The sequence below is a fragment of the Hipposideros armiger genome, unplaced genomic scaffold (genome assembly GCF_001890085.2).
Source record: "Hipposideros armiger isolate ML-2016 unplaced genomic scaffold, ASM189008v1 scaffold_65, whole genome shotgun sequence".
Taxonomy (NCBI): domain Eukaryota; kingdom Metazoa; phylum Chordata; class Mammalia; order Chiroptera; family Hipposideridae; genus Hipposideros; species Hipposideros armiger.
The window spans coordinates 673,459-695,639 of NW_017731415.1; the positions used below are offsets into that span (position 1 = coordinate 673,459).

Genomic DNA, 22,181 nt, shown 5'->3' on the forward strand with positions numbered 1-22,181 from the left:
CATTGCAAATGGTACGATTTCCTTCTTCTTTATAGCGGAGTAATACTCCATTGTGTAAATGTACCACAATTTCTTAATCCAGTCATCTACTGATGGGCATTTCCGTTGTTTCTACTCATTCTTTTTAAGGGCTGGGATATAGTGATTCTTTCTTGTACATATATCTTGGCAAATTTTTGCAAATATATGAGAGGTAAATTCCTAGTAATGGAATTTCTGGGTGAAAGATTTATACGCATTTAAAAAAGTTGATAGATATTTCCAAATCGTGTTCTATTTTACAAGTATTTTTATTTTTAGCAACAGGCGTGACACTGCTTATACTTTCTGTTCATCAGAAATTAATGATTTGGTAAGCTAGGATAAGAATCCAGCTTATTTTGTCCAGTCTGCCAGTTCTAACCCTACTTACTGACTGATTCTTCTTTCACTTACTGATTAAGCTTTCCTTCTTCTTCTGATTTAAAACCTTACTTTCGTTATGAAATAAGTTCTCATATATTTAGCTCTATTTCTTGTCCCTACCTCTAACACTGATCTACTTATTTTCTAGTAACAAACTGTTTTAATTATTTAACTTCAGAATATATTTTACTACCAAGTCTTCACCAAATTACTACTCCTTTTCAGTTTTTTTTTCTATTTTCACATGTCTATTCTTTGATAGACTTTTAATATTCTCTCAAGTTTCAAGAAACCCTCTTCATATTTTTATTGTGATTGTATTAAATCTTTAGGTTTATTTAGGAAGAACTGATGTTTTTATAATATTGATATTTTAACCTCCAGGATGGTATGTCTTTCCATGTAATTAAAACCTTTAGAATATCTTTGTGTAGTGTTTTAATGTGTTCTTCATGTAGGTTCTACATGTCCTGTTACATTTATACCTAGATATTTTATCTTTTAATACTATGATGAATGGAACTTCCATTTAATTTTTGAATTTGTATTGCCTGTATGTTACAAATTTGTGGAATTATCATCTCACTGAATTTTTTTTTCTTTTCACATTTTCAGTTGATCCTTGAGCTTTCTAGATATACGATCCTATCATATGGAAATAATGAAAGATGATTTATTTTTCACACACCGAGATTGTGGCATTTGTGTTTGTGTAACTGTAGTTACAGGTGTAGATTTTATGGCTGGAAGAGGCTTTAAAAGCCTCTGTTCCAATCCCATATGTTCAGACTGTTCTCAGAACATGTAGGCTCAATTTTCCATACAAAGAAAACCAAACCTATAGATTTTAAAATAGGAAAATGAGCTATTGTTATGAAGCATATAGACTGAAGTTCTGTTTTGTCTTGGCATCATTAGTATCCACAGAGACATTAACCCTCAGAGATTTGTAGTCATGATAATTGTTAAGAGTAATAAAACTGATAGTCAAAACTTGTTACACTTTCTACATGTCTGACCATCTGCTAAGTGTTTTGCATGGATTGTTACATGTAATGCTCGTTATAACCTCCAGTTCCTTTTATTAATCGGGGCACTTTATAGATGAGGAAACTGGCATGAGGAAGTTCAACAACCTGCCGAGGGACCATCGCTCCAGCAGGAGATGAGCCAGGCTGTACAGCCAGGGACTGACCGCATCACCACACTGTCTCACTTCCAGTGCCACCCCTCCAAGGTGACATGACCACTCCCCAGCCTCACAGCCTTTGTCTCTTGTCTCTTGCAGTGTTATCAGACTCCCCTTGGACAAACACCTCTGGATCTTGTAGGGGCAGATGCTTTGAACTTCAAGAGGTTGGACCCCCAGATTGTCGGTGTGACAACCTGTGTAAGAGCTATAGCAGTTGCTGCCATGACTTTGACGAGCTTTGTTTGAAGACAGGTATGCAACTTTTGAGTCATCTAGCCTCGATTCGATGGCTTAAACCCCCCTGCCATGGTACACCCTGGCATTGCCACCCTGCTTTTGCCAAACCAAACTGTGCAGTTTAGTTTTATTTCTTGAATGATTGCAGTTGTATGACAGGCACACCCAGTGTGACTGTTGCTTGCACACAAGGCCCACCCAGAGAAGGTTGTGTGCCACTGCAATCATTATTTGCTGGGTTTGGAAATATTCGTGGCCAGGCTTTTTTTTTTCCTCATCTTCATCATTTCTGTCTCTTGCTGTCAATTCCTACATTCACTTCTTAGGCACATAGGCTGAAATTGTGCACAATCTTAAAGTGTTAGGTTTTTTTTCTTTTTTGCATCTATCTGTTTATCAATCAATCAATCAATCATCTATCTATGTTTGTCTGCACAGTTTCTAGCATTTGTCTTATGTCACCTTATCTTGTAGTGACAATTGGTCTACTTGGATGTTATTCCCCATTCTCTGTGCACTTAGAAAATTGTTATGGAATTCTACTCGGAGTTGCAAGCTCTGGGTAGCCCTAAAATCTTCCTGACTTTCTTTACATTTCTTCTCTACTGGAACAGTCAGTAGAATACATAGTCTTCTGAATGAATGCACATGAGTTGAGCAAAAGCCCCTTCACAGATGTTTGCCATTCCGCCTGCTCTGTTTCCAAAGCCCAGCACTGTTGGTGGGACTTTGAAGACACCTTGCCGGCTGCCCACCATGCCTCTGGGCGACATCACAGTCAGACTCTGAGAAACATGGGAATCACCCCTGTGCTTCTGGCCCCTAGATGAGAGATGCCACTGCTCCTTTGACAAATTACTCCTTATTCTCGGACTTTTATGGTTTGATGATTCATTCAAAAATCTAACTCATTATCATTGATATCAACCTGCTCTTTCTAACAATATCAGCACAGAGACATTATTCACCTTTACTAAAGAGATAGCCCTTCATGTATATGAAAACTGACATCAGGTCCCTTATTCGTTCTGATTTGTTTGCTACCCCCGCCCCCCAGTTAAGAAAAGTTTTAGTAGGTTGTTTTTTGCATAATGTATTTTCCAAACATTGGGCCATTTGGAGGGAGTGGGGTTTACTTTCCTTTGGAACGCCTCCCAGTTTCTGTAGTGTGGGCCTGAAAACTTAAATGATGAGAACCTTGTAAACTGGATGTATGGAAGGAACAGATGTCCCAGCAGAGACCTTTGGCTCTAAAACATGATTTCCAACGAGCAGTCTGTGTTTGCTGGGCACCGAGGAAGTAACTACCATTTTATGTTTCCACTCTATCCGGATTATCTTGTCTCTGACATGTCATCCCAGCTCTCTGGATTCCTGGTCTCAGAGCTCCTTGCAAAGTTTAATGGGTCTCCTGACTCTAGCTTAGCTCTCTCTGAATGCAACTCATGCCTTTCTCCCCAGGTTTAATAAATATGGACTACAGTAACATTTTTCAAGTAGTTTATTTCCCTGTGTGTAAAGATAACCTATGCCTGATGTGGAAGAATCAAATATCAAATAGTAAAAAAGGTTGAAGGAGAAAATAAAAGTCTTTGAGATTCTACTATGCTGACACAAGCGTTCTCTACAGATAAGCACAATCAGCGTTTTAGTGTAAACCCTGACTGCTTTGTGTGTGTGCGTGTGTGTGTGCCTGTGTGTTTAAAATACATGTGTGTACGTATATTTATACAAGTGTGTATATATATACGCATTTGAGGGTGTATCTGCATTTATATATCTTTACACACATCATCCTTTTAAATGCTTACATAGTATTCCATTGAACAGACCCAACCTACTTCATTGAGTAATTGATGGGCATTTATATTTCCCCCCCACTTTTGCTATTATTAACAATGTATCAGTGAACATTATTCCAGCATATTCATGTTTTTGTCTATTTTCCTTAAGATAAATTCCTGGGAGTGGAATTTGGGGATCAAAGTTTATATGCATTTAAAAAATTTGAATAGATATTATCAAATTATACTTCTCAAAGTTTATATTTCTCTCAAAGGGCACAAGAGACTTTTACCTCTCCATTTACAGCAATTCTCATTTTTAAAATCGATACTCTCATATTTTAAAGTTTTTTTTCTGATATGATAGGTAAGTTTCTTATTATTCTATAAGGTTAAATATTTTTAATGTTTTTCTCATGTTTGCCTTGAAAATTACCCAGCTGACTGATTCATACCTTGCTTGTAGTTCACTCTGAACCCTGAATTTTTAAAATTTTGTCCTTATGTGAAGTTAGTAGTTCTTCACTAAATCTAGCTTGTGAATAGTGATGCTGTTTTGTAAGCAAAGGGATTTTCTTATGGAATTAGGGGAGGAAAAAAAGTATGTTGGCAGATAGACTTATCCTTGAATTGGGAAAAGAAAACAACAAAAAAAACAAAAAACAAAAAACAAACCATGATTTCTATTAGTCAAAGTAACCTTGGAAAATTGCTAACCATTGGGTCCTGGATAAAGGAATTCTAAGCATTTAACCTGCTTGGGAAGTGAGTCAGGAATATCAGGGATATCAAAAAATCAGAGAATGGAACAAGGATGCAAAGGTAATTCTAAGAGACTGGAAATTGAACAGTAGTTGCATGGTTTTCTAGCATGGTGACTAATATCTCTTTATCGGTTTGTTCAATAACAATATTATCTCTTAGTACGCCATTACTAAGGAGCAGCATTACTTTCTAAAATCATTGCCTTCCACTTATGACATATTTGAAGACAGGAAGACTTGGAGTGTCCTTTCGCTCAGAGAAGCCTTTCCTGACCATTCTACCTCAAGTAGCAGGCCCTACCGCCCTGCCCCACCCCGTCGCTTTCTGTCAATACCATCCTGTTATTTCCTTCACAGCACTTAGCACAAGCTGAAGTTATCTTGTTTACTTGCTTATGATCTGTCTGTCCTAATTGCAAGGGAAGCTCCCTAAAGACAGAACCATGTCTTTCTTGTTCTTCACCACCTCCGCAGCACCTTGAACATGGACAATAGAATAGAAATATTTATTGAATACATGATTTAACTATGAAGTGTCTCAATACAGCAGTCCTAAATTTTAAAAGGGTCATATTTTATTTTCATGGTAATTTTCAATTAGCTTTAATAAGTGTTCATGGAATACCTAGTGTGTGCCAGGCACATTCTTGGGCACTGGAGATATAATAGTGAAAGGGGAGATATGTGTTTTTCTGCCTTGGAGCTTACAGTCTCATGAATGAAAAAGTCAAACAAAAAAGAGTTGAGTCATACCATCAAGTATGCTCAGACAGAAATCTGTAACCCATCTACTGGCCTCCTTGAAAGTAGGGACTCTGACCTATCATTGTAGACAGGGCCCCATTTTGGTCAATGATTGGAACTGTGAGTGTTATTAATATTTCTTTATCTTCTTCATATCTGCTTAGGACTTTAACCTCCAGAAGTATCTTATTGCAGGTAGAGGCCATTCAGTTGCACTAATATTTGTGTTTAAATCAAGCTGATTAAAGTTAAGTAAAGATATTGCAGAAATTAAAAGAGCTGAACAATAGTGAGTAGGCCTACCATGGCATATGCCCCTGTTACAAACCTCAGGCCCCATACATTTTATTGGTTCTGTTAGAACCGTTCGCCAACAGTAAGGGTTCCATTTTTTTTTTTTTTCCAGAGAAGCCCGATTGCGTTTGGCTTTGCACTCTGATTTGAAAAATTAGGCATTCATTCTATGTGTAAGCCCTCCAAATATCACCTGGGCTTTGAGCCAACTCTAATTTCACAAGCAGATTAAATGATGTGGGATTCTAGCTCTTTTTGTTGGCAACCCTTATAAGCGATTGTGGGTTCTTTCATCTGGTTTGCGTGAAGCAGTGAAAGTGTTTTCTTGTGCCGATTTCAGCTGGCGGCTGGGAATGTACGAAGGACAGATGCGGAGAAGTAAGAAATGAAGACAATGCTTGTCACTGCTCCGAGGACTGCTTGGCCAGGGGAGACTGCTGTACTAATTACCAAGTGGTTTGCAAAGGTACGTGTTTCCTTGGAGTGGCTTCAGCTTCAAAAGCGTAAAAACTGGAGATGCACCAAGCAGACCTGGATGTTGGGGATGTAACACCTGGGATATGGGCTTGGGAAGAGGGAGTGTGTTGTGCTTTTTAATATCTCATACTTCTTTCTTATTTTTGCTTCCCTGCATTTGAATGACCTGAAATAACCCCCGATTTCATACTTAACCTAGAACCACAGTAATGGAGGGATTTCTAAAGTTCCTGTTTCAGTCTTAGGTCAGATTTCCTAGAAGCAGGGCCTAAGACAGGACTTCCAGACATGGAATTTGTTGAGGGAATGCTCTGCAGAAAAACCGTGTAAGGGAGCACAAGAAGTGGGGGTGGGGGAGGCAAGCAAGGACGTGGTCTCGGGGAAGTCTCCCCTTGGCCTGCTCTATCGTGGGCTCTGGAAAGGAATCCCAGCATGCTTACCCTGTGGCAATGGGGCCTGGCTTTTGGACCCATTGGATGGCAGCTGTAAGCTGAGGCTCTAGCTTCAGCCTGAAGGGGTTGGGGGGGTGGGGTACCCTCTGGTAAAGAGGATCAGGGCACAAGCAGCTCCTGTTCTACCCCAAAGCCATCCATGCAGGTATGCTGAATTTGGATGGCTGATTGTAAAAGATGATGGTTTTGTTCCAATAATGAATACTAGTCAATGGGCTACCAAAAATATAAAAGGGGCAATTTCTGTCTTTAAGGAGTTTAAGTTGGCATGGCACCCACTTATAGAAATTAATGAAAAGATCCCAGAGTCTTTATGTAAAGTTTGCAAGTCACTTTTTAGTATCTAAATTAAGTGCTCCTTCCTAGCTGTAATGTGGAACATTCAAGAAGAGTTTCTGTTAAGCATAAAGAATATAGTCAATAATGCTGTAATAACTGTGTACGGTGTCAGATGGGTACTAACCTTATCGGGGTGCTCACTTTGGAAGTCATATAAATGTCTAATCATCATGTTGTACATCTGAAACTAATATAATATTGTATGCCAACTGTAATTGAAAAAAGTTAAAAAAAGATTGCAGGGAAAAACAAATCAGTTCTGAAATGCAGATAGTGTGGCAAGAGAGCGTTACAGTAATCCTGAGTTTGGAAAATTTCCTCTACGCAGACAATTATTGTAACTGTTGATAAAGCATAAATTTTATTGAGAATTTATTTCCTCTTCCCTTTTATTTCCCTATGTAGTCAATGTACCAATAAACCACAAAGACTATCAGAGGAGAAAATAAAGAAAAAGCCCTCGGTATCATTGGTCATTGAATCATTAAACATTGGCTTTTGCTGGTTTAAAATTCCAGTTGCAGTACCCATGTGTGTACCTTGGCCTATTCCATGTGGGGAACAGCTCCCCCATTTTAAGGAGCATAGTACTTACTCACACAGTTGTCAATCGTTAGGTCATTGTTGACAAGGAGATTTCCAATGCTCTTCACATGGGAGTAATATCTTCAAAGTTTTGGTTGTAAATTTTACTTATGTTGAAGACTCATAATTATTGTTTGTTTTAGAACACTTTAAACAAATGCTTTTTGATAATTTTCATTTTCTCTAAAGGAAACCTCATTTTTTATATCTGAGTTCTTTTCCGTTCTCTATTCTTAATAAAGTAACTCAAGCAAGACATAGGTTTATGCTCTCAGATCTTAGTGGAAGATAAAAGTGAGAGATAGCATTGGTTTTTCTTCCTAAATTTGAGGGCTGTCCACAGACCCACTGACAATCTATTACAATCTTCCACTTATCATGCCTGAGTATGCTAAGCTTTCCTCCCAATTACAGGGAAGTTGTGCGATGCCTTTTTATGGCTTTGAGATATTCAGTGGCGGAGAAAAGAATGTTCCATCTAATGACCAAACAGTTTATTTCTGGAGGGAAACAAACATGAACTTTCGTTCACTGACACCGCTGGTGTTTTATCTAGAAACCATTTAGACTCAGAAGGCTCACATAAAACCACTTGGGGTTATTAAGTCTTAGCCATCCCATCATGTATGGGTGTATGTTAGGAAGCCAAACCAGATACTCGATTTTATTTCAGAATTTCATTTTAGTTGGTGTCCCATCAACTGCCAGTGTCAACCAAGACATAGGTCCTGGACTTGTATACTCTTCAAGGCTCTGGGATAGCATTTTAAATTAGATTCACCAATAAATTTACCCATTTTCCTTATAGGCGAGTCACACTGGGTAGATGATGACTGTGAGGAAATAAAGACGCCAGAATGCCCTGCAGGGTAAGTGTATGAATAGTATGAAATTTTATGTATTCGTTGATAAAATATCACAGAATATGAGTTGGTTAAAAATGGTATAAAACTGAAATCCTCTTATGCAGATAAATGTATGAATGCTTATGAATAATTTACCAGCCAAAAGCTAGGATGTACATCTTGAAGCAGTATAATTAAAAAAAAATTTTTTTTTCCTCTTATGACCTCTGCACATGTCAGAAACTTAATATCCCCTATATTCCACCTTAGCTGAGTATTTTACAAAATGTATCTAAATATCACTGAAGGAGAAAAAAAACGTTTCTGGCAGTTCTTGGCTTTGTTTTTTCTGTGTTTTTCCTGAAGTGCTGCTTTTGCCTCTTTTGGGCAGGGGGTGGGGTGGGGGTGGGGCAGGTGGACTATAGAAAGTCTTAAAAATATCATCCAAGATGGTAACTCCTACCAGATGCTGAAGAAACTTGACAAAGCACCGAAGCAGTGCTTTGCTGGGGTCCAGCCAAAGCTGAGCTGAGTGACACCCCACAGCTTAGGGTGACCAGCATAAGGCATTTATTATGCCTTCCAGGAAACTGCTGAAAATTCATGGACCCTTAAAATGCCTGGCAGAAAATAAATTTTCAGCAAATGTGTTTTCATTAACGTATTTGTCCGTGTGTATTTTTGTTTTAGGCAGTATGCATGGGACACAAAACCCAAGTATTTAGATTTTGTCTCCTTTTTTAATTTTAATGAGTTGTTTGAACTTCTTTGGACTTTTAGAATGGGATGGCAATAGTTTCTGACTTTAAATGTATTCAGTTGTCTTTGAGGGCAAAACAGTGTAAGTGGTAGAAGCCCTGTTTGATGATAATAATAATGAACTCATATATAGTATTGTTCTAAGTGCTTGATCTGTGACTCATTGAAAATATGCTTTATTTATTATGGGGCTGCAAATAAACTTAAGCCTAAACTTGCTGAATCATCATTTAACTATTAGAAACAATTTTGTGCATAGTTTAGTATTCTCACGTCTGATCAAGCACCTGTATATTTAGAATACAACAAAGAGTCTATTTCATCAGACCACACCCTAGTTAGATGGATAGTTTAGTTCTTTATTAACTTTTTCAGAGATCTTCAATAATTTTAATTGTTTTAAAAATTATTTTATGATTAAACCTAAAATAATTTTTTATTAGGGCTTAGTTCTTAGTACTACTGCTATTAATTTGATATTAATATTTATTCATTCATTCATTCATTCATTCCTGTATATGATAAATATTTATTGAATCCCTACTATGTATTTATAAAATAGGAAAATGAATAAACTACCAACTGTGATTTGAAGCTAGTGAAGAGACACATGCTAAGAGATCATTATAACTATAATGTAATATATGTAAATGATAAAAGAGGTATGAATTAATATCTGAAAGGAATTCAGGAGTGTGAGCAGCTAACATTGTAGAAGAGGAGACCTTGAGCTGGGTTTTAAAGCATGAATAGGAGTTTTCCAGCTAGCAAATGGGAGGGCATATTCCAGGCAACAACAACAGCTTTTTACATTGTGAAAAACCTTGTTTGCAATGTGAGAGGCAGCAGTAGAGGCAGGCCATTAGGGGAAATCTGGAATCCAGTCTCTTCCCTGGCTGTTGTATGGCTTTGGTCACTTCACTCTGGACTTCAGTTGCCACCAATGTTACGTGGCTGGGAGCCCAGGCTTGAACAGATGTCCTCACTTGGAATTTCATCATGGAAATTCTTGATCCCAATTATTGAGAATGACTCAGCATAATGGAAACTCTGTGGCAAGAAGCTTTCTAGAGCTTAATGTGTTTCTGTTTAAGGTTTGTTCGCCCTCCATTAATCATCTTCTCTGTGGATGGTTTCCGCGCATCGTACATGAAGAAAGGCAGCAAGGTCATGCCTAACATTGAAAAACTAAGTAAGTCGTTTTCCTACGGTGTCCTCATCTGTCATTCATGACCCGTACAGTCACCGTCCAGCTATGGGCTGTGAGATCTATGGACATGTGGCTTGAAATGTGTGTTTGAAGTACAAAAGTGAAGGGAACACGTGCCTTTGGTGGTTTATAAAACGGGTTTCCATACATGAAATGATTCCTGGTGGCTCTTTTATCCTAATATCTGAATTTCTGTTTCTAGGGTCTTGTGGCACACACTCACCCTACATGAGGCCCGTGTACCCAACAAAAACTTTCCCCAACTTATACACTTTGGCCACTGTAAGTATTTTCTCCAATGATGTAGATGCAAAGGGCTGGTTTCATTCTGAAATGACTCAAAGAGGGGTTTTTAAAACAGGTTCTGTAGTGCTCAAAGAAAATCTTTCTGTTTTGCATCTTATCTGTATCAGTGGTTCACAGTAAATGCCCTTTATAACTTTGAGGGTGACCAAACTTCATTGCAACTTTAACACTGAAACCTTTTTTCAAGTACGGTTCCATCTGAACACAAACATTAAACCTCTCTCAGAAACCACAGGTTCTATTGTGTATTTTCTGAATTTTCAAATAAAAATGTTGAATTCGGGGTTGCTATGCTTTAATTTCCAGATACTTCCAATTCTACTTTGCTTTCTTTTTTAAAAACTTAATTTGTTTATTTTATTATAATTATTTTGGGGGGCTCTTTGGGGTAGAAATAGAACTCAGGAAAAAAGAAAAGTATATTTAGAAATAGAAGCTTCTTTGAAGGCACATAAGTACATTTCAATCTAAAGGTTAATTTATGGTAATAAAAATTTTCATCTTATTAAGTTACAACTGTTAAAAACAAATATGAAATTTCTTACGTCAAGTTTCTCAAATGACTTATAATTAGTCCATAGGTAATATTCTTGTTTGTTCATATATATATATATATATATATATATATATCTTACATAAATTTGGAAAATAAATATTGCTATAAAACTTCCTATGCTAAGAAAATTTATGGTAGAACTAATATAGCTAGATTATTATATTGTTATTTAACAAATTTTCTTTCACTCAAAGGGGCTGTATCCAGAATCACATGGAATTGTTGGCAATTCAATGTATGATCCTGTATTTGATGCCACTTTCCATCTTCGAGGGCGAGAGAAATTTAATCATAGATGGTGGGGAGGTCAGCCGGTAAGTTTTGCGATTTTGTGTGTGTGTGTGTCTGTGCATTGAAACATTTCATTCCCCAATTTTTTACCTGTGAAAAAGGTGCATGTAATTTTCTCATATGTGGCAATGTTTCTATCTTTTGATATTGTGTGTGTGTGTGTATATATATACATATATATGTGTATATATATATATATATAAATATGTATATGTGTGTGTACATAATATGCATGTGTATGTAATATATTTATATGTGTGTGTATGGCTATACACATGTGCATATATAATGTGTGTATATACATGTCTGTGTGTGTATATATGTGTGATATATTAATATATGTGTGTATGTGTATGTGAGATTATGATTATAAAACTGGGAGGTAGTAAGTGTCTTCATTAGGGTGATAGTGATGGAAATGGTGACATAAGGGTGAATTTCAGATTTTTGAAGAAGGAATAGATAGTCAGATATTAATGTATTCCGAGATTTGGGGATACAGTGGAAAATAGAAGACAGTGACTATGATTACCCCAAAATTTTGGTGTAGGTGACATATAAACAGAAATGGGGAAACTTACCAAAAAAACAAACTCAATGAAACTGACAGTAAATTCATAAAGTCTTTTGTTTAATCTGTTTTTTAAAGCCTTTGAAGTTCCATATCATATGTGGAGTCCTACATTGATTCTGGACCAGCAAATTAATACTTTGAAAGAAATTATCTTCTTTACTTTGATCAAATGGCTGAGCAGAAAGTAAAAAGTGGTGTAGGTGGCTTCCTACGTAATATTTTTCCTGTGACTGTGTGTAGGCAACTTGCTTTGGTCAGACATGAGCGAAGCAGCAACCTAACGCCATAGCTGTTGAATGTGCAAAACTGAACTAAGGGCACGTGACCCTGGGTAGAAGGATCAGCAACCCCACAGAAACACAGTCTATCAGAAACATGTAGAGAGGCGGCAAATGGGTCCATCTCATGTCAACTCTGATTGGGGGCTGCGATTTCCTGGAGCGCTGGTTAGGAAGGAGAACTGGGAGCCCTTTCTGCAATCTCTCACGGCAAGCACAGTGGGCAGTGTCTGCACACATCCATGTCCGTACCATCCCTAAATGATCTCATACCTGGAAATGTTTACTACAGTCTGTGGGCAAACTAGAGAATATAAAGTAAGAAAAAAAATGGTATTGCTCTATGAGAAAAGGTCACTTGTGATAAAAATATTCATATTGCATAACCCATCAGTATGCAAGTTTAAATATGGGCTTTTCATTTTTTTAAAAAAATAAACATTGGAAGACTTCTTGTATGTCTGTAGAAGAGCTTCTTTACAGCAGAGGTTCTGATCCTGCTGTCTTTATTCAGGCTGGACTCCCAGAAGCCTGTGATGACCTAGGTTGTCAACCTAGTGAAATTTGTTTACAGGGCGGATTTCACAAACAAAGTTTATGATAGAGGAGCAGTTTATGTGTAAATAAAATGATTGAAATTAGAGCCCTGTCAAGCTACTGAGAGTTGGTAGTTTATATTAATTTTTTTCATGGACGCAAACTCGCCTGGAACCACAAAGGCTCTAGAGATAAATAGTAATTTTATCAAATTGGATCACCTTACACCCCGTGTTGACATTAGGTTTCCTGTGGATTGGCTTGACTCAGAAGATGAGTCCACATAGTCATTAACTTCTGAAGAAACAGAGCCGAGGGAACGCTGCTGACCTGCCCAATGAAGCGAAGCCTCTGTTCTGACTGTTTTTGCCTGTTTCCTCCCTAACTCGCCAAGTTGACACATTTGACCAAGTTTAGTACTTTCCTAGTGCTGACCAAGATTTGTGGTGAAGCTGATTTGTGTTTCTATCTTCTTGAACACGAGGCCGCCATAAGAATTCCAAGGAGCACAGCAGCTATAACTTAAAAACATAGTTTATTGAAATTTGGCATATAAGAAGACCATATGGACAGAAACTATAAGAAACTACATGCAATAGATAGATGATGTATTATACTGTAGAAATGTGAAACCTATATCATTTTGCTAACCAATGTCACCCCAATAAATTTAATAAAGGTAAAAAAAGAAACTACAGTATAAGAGTAAAAGAAACTATTGTATAAATGTAAAAAAGTTGAGCCTTACTCAATAGTCCTCAAGCATTTATATATCCTCTCAGAGGCTTGTACATTTCACAAAATCATCAGTGGGGGGAAAAAAAACCACAATTGGAGCAGAGAAAATATTTTTTAAAAAATTTATGGTAAAAATATTTATAAACTATGTGTAAAAATTAGAATCTTGGGTAATTAAATTAAACTCAATTTACTTTTTACTGAGTGATTAAACCATGAAGGACATTTGGCTAACTAATTTAGGAGTCAGATTAAATGGTGAATAAGAACCAGTCTTATCTTGGTTTAAAACCTGATGGATGGGATGAGGCATCTGTACAGTGTACATCTGAAATTTGAATCTCACCGTTAGGCTCCCAAAAATAATTTATATAATTTAATTTCATCTTTTTTTGTTTAACCCTGATGTAGCCGTTTCAGCCAAGTCCAGTCTGCTTTTAATTGGTTGCTCTTCAGGATATGCTTATTAAAAGTTGTCATTCACTGTACGACCCTACATTCCTCCTACGTATTTTAATGAGATTTCTTTTTTGTCGTTGTTGTTTTAAAGTTGCATTTACTTCTTTCTCATTACAAAAATAGGTTCTGAGCTCGTAATGGGGTTTTATATGTGTGTTTGTTTCTTTGGAAAACCTCTCTGCTCTTACCGTGCAATCTCTAAGACAGATCTCAGAGGGCAAATCCCCTGCTTATTTTAAATCTGGACTCAGCAAGGTGGATGCATGAAATTCCAGGGGACCCATTCCCCGTGGAGATTGGAGGAGCAGGTCCAACACCCCACCATGATGCAAGTACTCTACAACCATAGTTTCTGGAGGAAGGCATTTCTAAGAGGGGCAGAGGCCTTCTCACCGCTTCCCAGTTGCTAGGCCTGCTGTCGTTTTCTGCCAGGATGGTGATGCAGTGTATCCCAAGGGCATCCTTATGAGTTACTGAATTACCAACATGCAAGAAAGATGGCGTGTTCAAGAAAGACACAGCAAAGAGAAGAAGAATGGCATTAGAATAGCAGTGAGCTTCCAGGCCAATGGGACGGGCTTGAGGGAAAGTGCAAGCCATTTGCTTACCTCTTTTTGTCGACTTTATTATCCTGCTAGTGGGAGGCTTGCTTGCTTTTCAGGAGTTTTACCTGTTGTTTCTTTTCCATATACTGCTATAAATCTGTATTTTTTTCTCTTTTTACTGTATCTTAACGGACTTAGGATGGACTCCGCTCAACTGGCCCCTTGGCTGCTAGACTCTAATTTATCTTCCAGCTTTCAGTTGAAATATCTGTCCCCATGTTGCCTTCGCTAAGCTCCCCCAGCCCTGGCTAAGCTCAGGGACCCTCCTTTGGGTTTCCATATTATTTCTGTCATAAATTTGACCAGATCCTTTTGAAATTACGCATATATCTACTTTAGACTGTGGATCCCATGGGAGTCGGGACTTGGTTTATTCATCTTGTTATTCTCAGGACCTAACCCACAGCCTGATACTTTTAGGTGTCCCACTGCTGTATTTTGGGCTGATCTTTTCTGCCTGTTTGCCAGTACTTGCACAGTCTCCTCTGCTGCCTCTGCCAACCCTCACATCCTTTGTTTTGACTCTTGAATCTCAGTGATTGATTTACTCCTGCTGGTACTAGGGCCCCACCTACCCCTCTGGTCTCCCAGAAATCAGTGTATCCCAGCTCTGTGCCTTTGAAAGCAAAGGAATAGTCTCCCTGCAAAGAACTGCTAGCAGGACTACAATAATAATTCATGGTTTTGAAAAATGTTTTTTGCTTATTTTTTCAAAACTTATCCCCTTCTCCCACAGCTGCATACTTTACTTAATTGGAGGAAGTGTTGTATGTCATATTGAAATCCTTCTGGTTCCAGTGGGAATACTTATTATTATCTTATTCCTGATAACATATCAAGAAGGTACAATATTATTCCCGTGTGTTCCCTTCTTAAAATGTAGCATCTAGGGCACAAATGTTGAAAACTGCCTCTAGATACATGAGGGAAATGGAAGAAATATTGGGAATAAAGCCAGAAAGGCTAAACCCAGTGTCTTCTCAGCTTCCGCTCAGTTTTTTTGTTTTTTTTTTTAGCTGTGTTGTTTTGCCAATCTTTGAGGAAATTTATATTACATTCAAAATCAGAGGAATCGTAATTCCATTTCTCTGAATTAACAAGGAACTAGGAATTAGTTTCTCTCTCCTTTTATAGCCCTAGAGGCTTCTTTTCATTTTTCTTCTTCTGGATCAACAATTTAATACCTTTTTATTTTTCTGTGTAGTTACTAGATTTAACTTCTGAGTTCTGAAATATATACATATGACCTGTGTAAAGGAACTTTGGTAGCTTATGATCTGATTTAACTTAAGAGCTTTATGTTTTGACCTCATATCATTTGCTAAACTTGACAGATCAACTTTCTTACTGCTAGGATCTTTTTGTTTGAGATTTTTCAATGCGTTTTTAAATTTCAAGTGTTCTCTCTTATTTGTTCTCTTTTTTGTACTTTTCTGACCAGGCTCCCAATTTTCTTCTCGTTAATATGGTCAACGTGACTTTTACCAACAAACAGATTTTTTTTTTGAGAAGAAATAAAAGAAGAATTCTTTTTTCCGAGAAGAAATAAAAATGTTGAACCTTTAAATTGTCTGTATAGTTCACATTGCTTTGTAAAATTGGTTAAATTTTTTCCCCCTGATTACAAAGATATGCATTGTCCCTACAGTTTTTGGGCGGCACAGAAAAGTATGAAGAACAAATGATCCTGACTTTGCCATCACGATCATTTTAACACGCCCACTTCTGTCATCCTCTCTCCTCACGCTCTCCCCTTACACCACTGCAAAGACCGCTTCTGGTGATTCTTCCCTGGAATGTTACTGAGCTAGAAGTTATTTATAGGGCTTCCTGTTGCCCAGATAATGCCAACATCAGCACGTATTCCCCAATACAACTTTTGAAAGTGCAGGGTCATCATCTGACAAAATGGCATTCAAACAAAAAAAAAAAAACAAAAAAATTCCATTAGAAAACCCCAGATTGATCTTGCATTTCATATCTGCCAAACATTGCATAGGACAACTTTCTTGGAAATAGCAAGGCACTCGATTTTTTAGGAAGTTGTTTTGGATCTGAATACACTAAGCATGTTTCCCTGAAATTAAAATAAGTATGAAACTAGATTACTTAACATAAGAAACGGGTCTCTCCAGGGTCTGTTATGGTTCTGAGGCACCTGTGGGGTGTCCAGCACTTAGTTTGGGTGAATCTGTTTGTTAGTGGAGGCGCTGGAATAAGAATGAATGAAACTCTAAGACACATTTGAATCCTGGTTGGGCTAGGGTCACCTGGACATGCCAGAGTTTGCACATAAAGTGGAAAGATACTCTGGACCAAACCCTGGCAGGGCACTTGGAACAATCCGAGACCCTTAGCTCTCTGATCTATCCCAAAGGGACGGGGACCCCACCTCTCCCATGCTGATGATATCCACTACAGCTCAGACTCCACAGATCTGAGAGGACACGAAAGAGCATGTTCTCCTGCCCTATCCCTCACTTGCCAGCTGCAGCAGCTGTGATTTGGGGGGCTGGGGATTTTCAGCCCTCCCCCTACCCCCTGCAAGAAGCTGGGAATATTTGCAGAATTCTCCCAGGCCAGGCATCTCAGGCCTTTCTGAAACCATGGCCAAGCTCCTCAGTGCCCCATACCTCCCAATTACCCCTTTGTTCAAAAAACAAAGGCTTGCATTGGAGTCTGTAAGACACTCTCAAAGTCTGGATGCAATGAAACTGGAAAAGGGAGTGGCTGCAATTCCTGGGCCAGTTTTGCTTTGGTTTTATAACAAACAAGCCACACTTCTCCTTTTTGTGTTCCTCCTAAAGTGAGTGGGTTTCTTCTTGCAGGCGGCCGTTCAGTGGGACACTGGCCATCCTAAGCTGTTTGTAATGTTCCTCGGATAACTAGATTATGTTTATTTCCATTATTGTGTAATAATTAAGATTAAACTTGATCAAGTGTTTACCAAATGCTAAGACACTGCTTTAAGGACTTTAAATGTATGAACTCCCTAAAGCTTAGAATAATCCTATGTGCTAGGTAATAGTATCTATATTTTAGGGGAAACTGAAGCACAGAGAGCTTAAGTAACTTGCCAGAGGACCACGCAGCTGATAAATGTCAGGGGCAAGACTTAAACATCCAGCTACCTGGTTCCCAAGCTCAGGCTCTTCAATGCCCTAGTTTCTGTCTCCTCCCAATAGCATGAGCTGGAAAGAATCTTTAAAAAGTCTTAATGAAATGCTTGGTTCGCCTAACTTATTCCAGGAATGTATTCCTAAAATTCCATTTACTCAAAGTCTAGGTAAAAGGTACAAGGGAAAATCCAGAATAGAAAATAACCATTTTTTTCCCCTATTCATTCACCTAGTTTAAAACAAAACAAGACAAAGCTGGATCCCAATATCCTGGCATCTGTGTGCCAAATTGGGGGTCTCCTCTATGGGTTTTCAATAGGAAAGGAAACATATGGTCCACTCCTGTGTTCTTTGATGAGCAGAATTCTGTCATATAAGTGCAATGTTCAAAACAATCATCAGATAACACAGGTACAGAAGAGACTTTTGAGATGAAATAAAAGTTTAAAAAAATGCCCCTAGAATCATAGCAGAGCCTTTGAAAGCTTTTGCAGAGAATGTATCAAATAACATTTATGGAAATAATGATTCTGATTTCCAGATGTGAAAAAAAAAGGGGGTTGCAAATAATGTGAAATTTATGGTGTGTTGTGGGTAAGCATAAGAGATCTGATCTAATATGTTTTAAAACCTTTTTTTTTCCCTTTGACCCAAACCCAGAACATGTTATAAGCCTCTTATATTTTCCTCATTAGCTATGGATTACAGCCACCAAGCAAGGGGTGAAAGCTGGGACATTCTTCTGGTCTGTGTAAGTTACCTTTATTTTGTCAAAGTTTGTAAAATTACAGTTAGGATTCAATTTACAAAACATTAATTCAATTTTATTTCATTTCAGTTATATGTAAAAGTAGTCAAACTTCTGAATATTTCCTGATTCAAAATAACCCTCCAGTTATTTTTTTAGAGGTTCTCTCTCTGTCCTCCCTTCCACCTCCTCCTCCCACCATCTCTTCCTCCTCCATCTCTCTTTTTCCCTATCTTTTCTCAGTAGAATGTAAGGAAGATCTACTCTTCTTCTTCTTTTCATTCTTTAGGTTTTTCTGTCCCTGTTTTATAAGTTGTGGGTAACTTGCCACCCAGGAAATGTATGTCTCTTAGACTATTTGTTGTTGTGGTTTGCATTATCATTTTCTGTAAATATATGTAACATGCTATATTTATTTGGGTTTACAACTTTAAAAGTCTAGTGTGGTCTCAGGCATCTGATGGAGCAGTCTAGAGATTGGATATTCCAGACAGGAGACAAAGAGAAGCCTCAGCTTTCACCCTGTTTTCTTTCACTGAACTCCAGGATTTTCCTAGTTAGAAAAATGGGACCACTTCTCGTTCCCACAGAGGTGATGGGGAGATGGAGTAGTTAATGTTCATAAAATAGAATAGACCTAATGAAAGTGTCAACATGTTGATTATTTCCAAGGCTCCTTAGTAAGAAAAGGAATCTGTTTCAACTTTCATGGGGATTTTGTTCCCACTGACATGTTCTTTCCATCTTTTTTTTTTAAAACCATCTAAAGCTGTTTCCATGTTTTCCTTAACAAAAATCTGACTATTCTATAATGGTAGTGTGCTGACAGTGATCACAGGTTTAAATGAATCCAACGGTACTGTCTATAGTCTCCAAATTCAGGAGTGAAAGTAGCTTTTTCAGATTTGAAGGGCTAAGTTGAAATTGGGTTTGGCAATTTAGAGTTAAGACAGAGTATCCCTTTAAAAGTCTTCCCACCCTCCATCCCCCACCCCCCTTTTTTAAAGAGATTTTCTGAATTGAGAACTAGCTTTGGGTGTGTTAGACATGACACGGTTTCACGTAAATGGCGTGTTGATTACCAGTTTAATCTTATACATTACATTTTCTTTAAACCTTGAGTCTCATAGATGCTTATAGAAGTGATTTCTTCACCTCCACAACCTGCTTGCCTAGCAAAAATGGAGAGGAGCCAACAACATAATTAATACTTAGTCCCCACCCTTACCCCCCGAAACTGCTGCAAAGTTTCATTGAAAAGGCCCAGTGTTCTTGGTTCTGAATGGCAATTTTCTCCACACATTTCAAACCACTTATAAGAAGGTGGCTTTTGTGTGCTCCAAAGATATCTATAGTTTTGCTTTGCTTTTCAGACTATTATTCTTGTATTTCTATATCTTGGAAGTGACTTGGGTTATTTTTCCTTACTTTTAAAAATATCTTTTTATAACTTAAACAAACAAACAAACAAACAAACATGGTCAGACTTTAGTTATCTAATGGAATATATATCAAGGAAATCTACACATAGTACATTCTGAAAATTTTAAAATTTAAAACCAAATTCAAACCATAGATTTAGAAGGCTATCTTTTTAACATGCTTCTGTGCTGCAACCAAGAATTATTCTTGCTTTTTAAATGATAGTATTTCATTCCAAAATCATCCTTAGCTGATGCCCCATTCCATTCTTTTATGTCAAGTCATGTCTAAGGGCAGTAGTTCCCTGTATATATGAGTGTTTAAGTTGATTTTAATCACGATTCTGCCACTTAATAGATTGCTGACCTTAGACAGGTGATTTAACCTCTCTGGAAAGCGATGGCCTCATCTGTGGATGGGAGTGGTAGCATCTTCATCATAGGGTGTTGTTAAGACAGAATGAGTTAACTTATTGGAAGTGCTTAATAGGATATTTAGTACCTAGAGAACAACCAATAAATGGTATTTGTTCTCTTATTCGCATTCTCTCTTTCAACATTGACTAGACAATGTCTATATATGTCCTATGGTAATTTGTTCTCCTTTATCACTAAATACCTCATCTAGCACTCCTTTTTCCATTCCTCCTTTTTTTCCTTTTTTTTTTTCCTGACCATGTCTAACGTACTAGGTCTCATGACAAATTCTATATCAATCAGTGATGGTGAAGGTAACAGTATGAACCCCATTTCCCTTTTTGTTTGGACATATGTTCTTCCTTTGCCAGATTTATTTGCGCTGACTTTGAATTATATTTCAGACTTTTGTCTTTTTGGTCTGAGGTTATTTCATAAAGATAATGTAGAACCCCTAGGAAGTTTAGGGACCACTTTGTCCAATACTTCATTTTCAAGATCAGAACACCAATATTTAGAGAGGTAAAATGTGTGCTCAAGGTCACACTTAGGATGAATTCTCATCTTGCAGCCTTTCCACACATGCACACTCAGCCCCCTGCCCAGACAATGATAATCAGCTGCTCATCGTTCCACACAGAGAATGGTGTGGACTCCTCCGTGCAAGTCTTTTTGGTAGGAGTATCTTGCATCTTTATAGTCACACAAATGCCTTGAACATAATAAGCTTTTAGCAAAAACGTCATGAGTGAGTGCACCATCCCGTTGGACCCGTGAATCCAGTACCTAGTAGTGATAAAAGCTAACATTTTTCTAAAGTCTTGCTCTGTGCCAGGTATACTAGTCTGAGTGCTTTGCATGTATTATCTCTTTGAATCCTTACAACAACGTTATGAGATAGGTTCTATTATCATCGTCATTTTATAGAAGCACAGAAAGGTTAGGTAACTTGCCGAAGCCTCATCACCAACACATATGCAGTCAAGGTTCAAACCCAGACACTGGCCTCAGTGCTGTTATTCCCTGCCCGGCCCATCCCCACTGGTCAAGCACCCCATCCAATGAAGGCATTAAATGGTGAGCATTAGGGGGTGTAATAGCTTGTATTTTTCCATTAGCATCAAGTGAGTTCATCAGAGTCCATTTTTGTGACTTAACACCAATTACATAAAATAAAGCAGATTGTATGTAGGTAGTGAAGTAACATAAAATGAAAAGGCAACAGTATTCACTTTTTTTTAAGTTAGGAAAGAATTCAAAATATGCAATTATTTTGTTCAGATACAGGAGATTTCTAAGGCTGAAGAATTAAATACCTTAAGTGATTAACCTGTCTCTGCTATGGCTATTTCTAATTCAATTATAGGATATAATAAATGGGGTCACATTTATTCACTAGCATTGGAATTTGTTTAAATTAGGACTCATTTTATGGTAAGCATGATTTTTTGGGCTGGTAGGATAGTTTTAGACAGAGAGGGAGACAGAGGAATGACAAAATCCACGATCTATCAGAAGACTGGAATTGGGGGTGGGGTGAGGATGAGGGGAGACTGTTTGATTAGAGCTTTTGCCAACGTTAGCCTTCTACCATGGCTCTGAAAATTTATCTTTTTCCTTGTTCTCTCTTGCTCACGTTCACCAAGAGTAAAAGTTTAAATGGCTCACCCGATAGGCCATGATAAATTTTTTTTTTAAAGTTTTGTTTTGTTTTTTAATATTTTTATTGGGGAATTGGGGGATGGGAACAGCGCTGGGGAATTGGGGGAAGGGGAACAGACAAGTTGCTGTCCTTTGGTTCTTCAGTCTAGTTGTGGAGGACATTGCTTCACTGGCTCAAGTTGGCACCATATCAGTCGCCGGCATCTGGACAGCTGCTCACTGAGGCTGCTGGCTGCTGGCCACTCACGCTGGCTGCTGGCTACACACGGTAGCCCATGGCAACTCACTGCAGCAGGGGCTGCAGCCTATGCAGTCACCAGCGACTCACTGGCAGCCCAGCTCCAGGTTGAGCTGTTGTTCAGCATCTTAGCTGTAGAGGGCAG

At 38.0% G+C, this 22,181-nt stretch overlaps 1 protein-coding gene across 7 annotated transcripts in view; it reads left to right on the plus strand.

The window, feature by feature from the left end:
- ENPP2 (ectonucleotide pyrophosphatase/phosphodiesterase 2) overlaps positions 1-22,181 on the plus strand; it is a 100,731-nt gene that overhangs the window by 35,125 nt on the left and 43,425 nt on the right. For all 7 annotated transcript variants that reach the window (XM_019642116.1, XM_019642117.1, XM_019642120.1 and 4 more), the window contains exons 3-9: positions 1,694-1,849; positions 5,761-5,886; positions 8,082-8,142; positions 9,972-10,069; positions 10,290-10,369; positions 11,144-11,263; positions 18,246-18,301. In XM_019642116.1, the coding sequence (XP_019497661.1) occupies positions 1,694-1,849; positions 5,761-5,886; positions 8,082-8,142; positions 9,972-10,069; positions 10,290-10,369; positions 11,144-11,263; positions 18,246-18,301 (697 nt within the window). The remainder of the gene's footprint in view (positions 1-1,693; positions 1,850-5,760; positions 5,887-8,081; positions 8,143-9,971; positions 10,070-10,289; positions 10,370-11,143; positions 11,264-18,245; positions 18,302-22,181) is intronic.